General features: G+C 61.3%; 2 protein-coding genes across 2 annotated transcripts; one reads left to right on the top strand and one right to left on the bottom strand.

Annotated features, from left to right (window-relative positions):
- Positions 1–681: 681 nt before the first annotated feature.
- On the top strand, positions 682–1,837 carry egt-1-0 (Ergothioneine biosynthesis protein 1; the record flags this gene model as incomplete). Its single annotated transcript, XM_032035276.1, has 2 exons — positions 682–1,001; positions 1,048–1,837. 2 exons carry the CDS (start codon positions 682–684, stop codon positions 1,835–1,837), a joined length of 1,110 nt encoding a protein of 369 aa, XP_031885842.1.
- A 64-nt stretch (positions 1,838–1,901) lies between these two features.
- Positions 1,902–4,450, bottom strand: CGGC5_v002290 (uncharacterized protein; the record flags this gene model as incomplete). Its single annotated transcript, XM_032035275.2, has 7 exons — positions 1,902–1,911; positions 1,966–1,993; positions 2,231–2,291; positions 2,340–2,471; positions 2,538–3,655; positions 3,702–4,052; positions 4,153–4,450. 7 exons carry the CDS (start codon positions 4,448–4,450, stop codon positions 1,902–1,904), a joined length of 1,998 nt encoding a protein of 665 aa, XP_031885843.2.
- Between the last annotated feature and the right edge of the window lie 1,550 nt (positions 4,451–6,000).

Here is a 6,000-nt window from a genome sequence, read left to right as displayed (position 1 = left end):
CCTCCGAAAGATGCATCGTGTTCCCGTCTGTTCCCCCTATTCCCGCCGCGCGGGACGGCCCTAAAGAGGGAGTCTCCGCGGCCACCAGCGACCTGAACCAACGTAAGCAAGCCGGAACCGCAGCGAGACAAGGAACGGGTCGACGTTTGTCTTCTCATTCGCACACGCCGCGTTTCCTCTCCTCAGCGGGGTATTTGGGAGGATCCTGCATCAGCAGGGCGTCATGGGAGTTGGCATTCCACGCACACGCCGCCATTAGGGGTCCCCAACCAGGCGCACCATATACATGCGCATGCATCATGTCGGGGCTGATGTCCAGATATGTCTGGCCGGTGAAGGTCTCTCCAGCATTCGTTTGGCAGTGTCGCCAAGGCCCTCCAGTGTGGGGGAGTTTCTGCTGGTTGAGCGAGGGCTGTCAACATCAGAGGCTGGGGAGTGAATCAAGCACAAGAGATTGGATCAAATGGATGCGAGGCAGGATCAGCCTAAGGGGTGAGGTGAGGTGAAGTGAATGGCCATCCACCGGGCTGCTCCACGAGTATATATAGACGGACGTCGACAACAAGAGCCTGCAGCTATCCGCAAACAACCACCTCATCCATCACACTTCCACCTTCACTGTTACCATTTTGGCAATAGCCTCATCCGTCACCAGACCACCACCACTCTCAACCAGTCACAATGGGACCCCACGTCAAGACGGCCCAGATTCCTGAGCACGGCACCGTGCTGGACATTGGCGGCGGCAGCATGTCCTCCAACGTCCTGGACGACCTGCGCGCCGTCTTCCGCATGGCGGCCCGCAAGGGCGACGCCAAGCATTACCCTACCATGCCCGACGAGCTCCTGTACACCGACGAGGGCCTCGCGATCTGGGCCAAGATCATCTTCACAAAGGAGAACTACCAGACCCGCGACGAAATCCAGCTCTTCGAGGAGAACAGCGCCGAGATTGCCGTCGGCATCCCCGAGGGCGCCGTCATGGTTGACCTGGGTGCTGGGTGAGTAGCCCCCTTCGTGAAGACGGACCACCGCTGACCTTTCTAGCGACATGCGCAAAGTCAACTACCTCCTCGACCAGCTCAAGGCCATGGGCCGCCCGGCCACGTACCTCGCCCTCGACATCTCGGAGCGGTCGCTGCGGTCCAACCTCGACCTCCTCTCGCCCGCCCACGCCGGCGGCAGCGTCAGGATGGCAGGCCTCTGGGGCGACTTCGCGGCCGGCCTGGACTACAGCGACGCCCTGCCCGCCGACGCCCCGCGCGTCTTCCTGTCGCTGGGCTCCGTCCTCTTCAACGACCCCTGGGCCAAGGCCGTCGCCTCCCTCCGCGAGTGGTCCACCATCATGCGCCCCGACGACCTCATCCTCGCCGGCATGGACGGCCACGACGTTACCTCCCCCAAGGTCTGGGACGCCTACCACGCCCACCCGGACCTCTTTGAGACGTTCTTCCACAAGGGCCTCGAGCGGGCCAACGCGCTCCTCGGCGAGGCCGTCTTCAAGGCGCAGGACTGGGATATTTGCGGCGAGATCGAGGAGGACGAGGGGCGCCACCGCTTCTTCCTCAAGGCGAACCGCGACGTCGCCGTCTCGGCGGCCGCCACGGGGGGCGACGCGGGGCTGGTCCTGCAGCAGGGCACCGAGCTCGACTGGTTCGACGCGCACAAGCGCCCGCAGTGGATGGTCAGGGAGATGTGCGCGGCGGCCGGGCTGGAGATTGTCAAGTCGTGGGCGATTGAGGGCTCCGAGATGCGCCAATACCTCATCCGCCTGGACACGGGCGCCGAGCAGTCGTCTGACAGTGATGATAGTGCCATCAGTGTCAGCGGTGTTTAGTGTTGCGAGGCAGGGCAACAAGGCAACAGGCAACACGGACGGGGCAGGTTGACGGTTTCTGGGTCTATTCTCTTCTGTCTCAATGTGGCTTAGACGGTGACCAGCAAAGGGGACACGCTGGTACGCACCTTTGGTATACCCAACGGAAATCTCCCGCTGAAAGCAGACAGCGGCGGCAATAGCAATACAACGTAATATATGTTAATGAACCCATGGTCCGTCCAATACGAGACAGAATGGTGAACGCCTCTCATGGTCCAACCCAGTAAGCGACAGAATGGCATCTCTCATGGTCCACCTGTATGAGTAATGGTATGCCTCTGATGTTCCACCCAGTTTGAGTAAGGATGGCATCTCTCATGATCTGCTTAGTATACCTCTTTCATGATACACCCAGGAGAACGAACGCCTCGAATCTAAATGCACATGTAGTGACTGCGCCTCGGCTGCAAATCTATATTCATGACTAGACCAAGCACAGCGTCCCCGAAGTCTTGCTTACGTGATCTACGACGTCTTCCCACCAGCCGTGGCGATCCACGATGCGGTCCGGGATGGGCAGCGACGCGTCGTGGACGTTGGACGCCATCCACTCGCGGGTCTTTTTCAAAGCTTCATACGCGGGCGGGACGCTCTACGAAAGGGGGGTCAGCCTGGCCGGGCATTGGGTCACGGAATGGATGGATGGCACGGCACTTACCGAGCGGCACTTTGTCTCGGTCACCGATGCGAACCAGTCGAGGGCACACTTGCTATGCTCCTCTTCTACTGCTACGACGCCCAGCAGGAACACGGGGAAGAAGGGCGCTTGCGCGGTGAACATGTAGCCCGACGTGGGCATGACACGGATGGTCGCCGCCAGGTTGGCGGCTTGGCATAGCACGTCCGGGTGGTTGCGGGGCAGCCTCAGGAGGCGGCACTGCAGGTAGATGATGGCGGCGAAGCGCCACGCCTCCGCGGTCGAGGCCGTCATGCCCTCCTTGGAGTTGATGGCGCCGTGAGCGTCGAGGTGGCCGGAGCGCAGCAGGCCGGCGATGGTGTCGACGTCCACCTTGACCTTAGTCACGCCCGTGGCCCGCTCAAACTCGTACCACTGGGAGAGGCCCAGGAGGTCGTGGAGCATGCGCAGAGCCATGGGACCGGCGAAGAAGGAGCTGTCGACGGGGTCCAGGTGGGTGAGGGCGGCCATGTGGGTGATCTGGGCGAACTGGTAGAGGAGCGACGGGGCCATGCCGCACCCGCCGTGGATCCTGCTCGTGTTCAGCTCGGATCCCTGGAGCAGCCAGACGAACTGCTTGTCTTTGGTGTTCTCGAGCATGAGCGGCATCATCGGGAGCGCGAAGATGGCGGCCCTGCTGGCGAGGATGGCGTTGCCCACGCGGGCGTCCGACGGCTGGATGTTGACGGGATCCCGGTAGCGGTGGCCCGGGTCCGACGCGTCCAGCAGCTGGCAGGAGAGGCGGGCGCCGTCCAGCCAGCGGGGGACCCGCTTCTGGAGGCGCCAGTGCTCGCTGCAGACGACATCGTTCATGTTCAACAGGGCGATGGCGGCGAGGACGGCCTCCATGTCACCGTCGCTCAGGCTGTCGTTGCGAGCGGCACCGAGCTGCAGGCTCAGCAGTATCACCGCCCTCTTGTAGTGATACTCGGCCATGTCTTTGTACTTTTGCAGCGGCCGGTAGTCAAAGACGTAGGTGCCGGCGAGCGCGAGCAGCGCATGCTTGACGCAGTTGTCCTTGTAAGCCATCTGCGCAATGTCCACCAGCCAAGTGTTGGTCCTCCGGAGCACTGTCCGGCCAGAGCACCAGGCGACAATGTCTGTGGAATTAGCGGTGCTCACAAATGCGCATGGTGCTGAACTCACAAAAGCCAAAGAATCTCTGGTCGGTGGGATGAAGCTCTTCGAACCATTGATCTGGGTACTGGTGGGCCCTCAACCACACGGTCAGTTTGTTGTGCGGGCTCTTCTGGCGGTTGTCGTCGCCCTCGTGGCCCGCGGCAAGCCGGGGCGCGCCGAGCTTGATGTAGCCATTGACGATGCCCTTTTCGAGTCTCACATAGTTGAGCCCTTCCAGCTGCCTCGTCTCTACGTGATCCTCAAACGGACTAGAAAAGTTCAGCTCAAGGGGGCATTCCCGCGGAAGCTGGGGCGTGACGATGAGCTCATAATGTGATGATGGCGGTTTCGGGCCGTGCAGAGGCCCCTCAGCGAGTCCTGTTTCTTGTCAGTCCATTGTTCAGACTGTTTGTTTCCCCTTTTCCCTCTTGCTTCACTGCTGTGCCTCTCGCGGGACAGGGGTCAAACGGTAGCTTACGGGACAAGGACTGCGCCGACGGGTGGCTCCTTTCAAATCGTGAATTATTACACAAACGACGTCTCCGAGCGGGCGGGTTCGATGGTTCGTGCTGGGCGACTTCTGCGGGGGGCGATTGAAGGTTGCTGTGAGTATGACTCGTCTGGTAGCTCGTCTCCGCACTAGCCAGCAGCGTCGCAGAGTTGGGAGGCGACGTGGACGGGTCAGACGACGGGGGAGAGGCCAAGCTAGAACACGGCGGATCGACCTCGCGGGCTCTCTTGCGAGGCCTGTTCGTGATGGCAAAACTGCTGGCCATGTCCTAATAGACGGGCCAAAAGCTAGACTAGGTCGGATGAAGCACCAGCTCCAGCACCGGGACGGGTCCCGGAATCGGGAGACTGGATGTCCAGGAGGACGAGTGTCTCCAGAAAAGAGGAGGACAACGCCCGGGTCGGGGGTGCTGGGATCGCGGCGTGTTTGAATCGTGAGTGGAGAGCTCGCACTCGGCGTGTGGGGAGGCCAGGGAGGACTGATGGGGGAACGCAGGAGGAGGAGACACTTGAGGCGGAGCCCGCAACGACAGAGCGCTTAGCGTCGTGCAGGTGCGGCCCAGTGAGGAAAGATGGGATGGGGCCGAAGAGAGAACAGCAGGCGTGCCGTGTTCCCCCCGGCGCTGGTCTCGCTAACACGAGCCAGGGCGTTCGGTAGGGCCAGCAAACAAATGCCAGGACCAGGCCAGGACGTCAACGGCCGGCTCCGGCGACGGCACCCGCGGCTGATTGTCGACGTATCCGTACGCGGCTCTGTGCTCTCATTCAACGCGTTGCAAAGTATCCTCTCCAGTGTGCTGGCGACGAGCGTCGGCCGCTGGCGGGTCAGACGGTCACCCCAATTAGCGTTGCAAAGGGTGCGGACGGCGTAGAGATGACAGCTCCCCGAGCGTGACAGTGACAGCGGTTGTGGATAAGCGCAGAGGACCTCAAGGCAAGGCAACGGGGCACTGAGGGCACCGAACAGGCCGGGACCGAAACGCCGGGGCCCTAATTTAGCGGTGGTCCACTCTGGCCGAGCCCGCCCTCCCTGTAGAGGCAATAAGAGCAAGAGCAGGTACGACGGCACGAGGCGTGGACTGGACGTCAGGCAAAGGGCCTTGGACGTTGGGTACGATCCGTCCGTAAGGCCAGACGTAGGCTCAGGGCAAGGCACGGACGGAGGACTCGCTACTGTCCGCCGTTGAGGCTGGTCTCTGATTAAGATTTCACCTCGCAGATGAGGATGGAGACGAGGATGGAGCTGATGGCCGCGGGAAGCGCGACACCCTGGATATCTCTCTCTCTGTGGTCTCGTCTCGTCTTGGCAGGTGTTGCCAGGGCGTGCGCGAGTCGGGGAAACCTCCGTGCAGCGTGTGATGTAAGGAATGCTGTCTATGTGAGGATGCGAGGAGTCGTCGAGCATGTATGTCTCGTGTGCGAGATGCAGATTGAGGGGATTTGATGCTGACAAGCCTTGGGCAGGAGACAAGCAAGAGACAGGAGGCAAGACAAGGGCAGACGCAACCTGTCAAATGACCTGATGTCGCTCGGTGATGTCTTGCTTGATCTGGCTGGCGGCCGCAGAATAGAGTTCAAGCCAATGGGACCTTCCCGCTCATCGGACGGCACTGGTTCTGTCTGAGTTGTGATGGGACGGCGGTGGTGGTCTTGCCCGCACGGGACAGCGAGGTAGCGCCCAGTAGTGCGCGGAGAGAGAGAGACCTAGGCACGGATGCCGGAATGTAGTGTACCAAGTTGTAGTGGTGTAGTAGACGCACACCCAGCGAGGCGAGAAGAGCAGAGAGACACTGGACTGGAAGACGACGGACGTGAG

Source organism: Colletotrichum fructicola (genome assembly GCF_000319635.2).
Source record: "Colletotrichum fructicola Nara gc5 chromosome Unknown KSG_Nara_v1_contig01, whole genome shotgun sequence".
NCBI lineage: Eukaryota > Fungi > Ascomycota > Sordariomycetes > Glomerellales > Glomerellaceae > Colletotrichum > Colletotrichum fructicola.
Note: the sequence above shows the minus strand (reverse complement) of the source record. Positions and strands in the feature narration are given on the sequence as shown.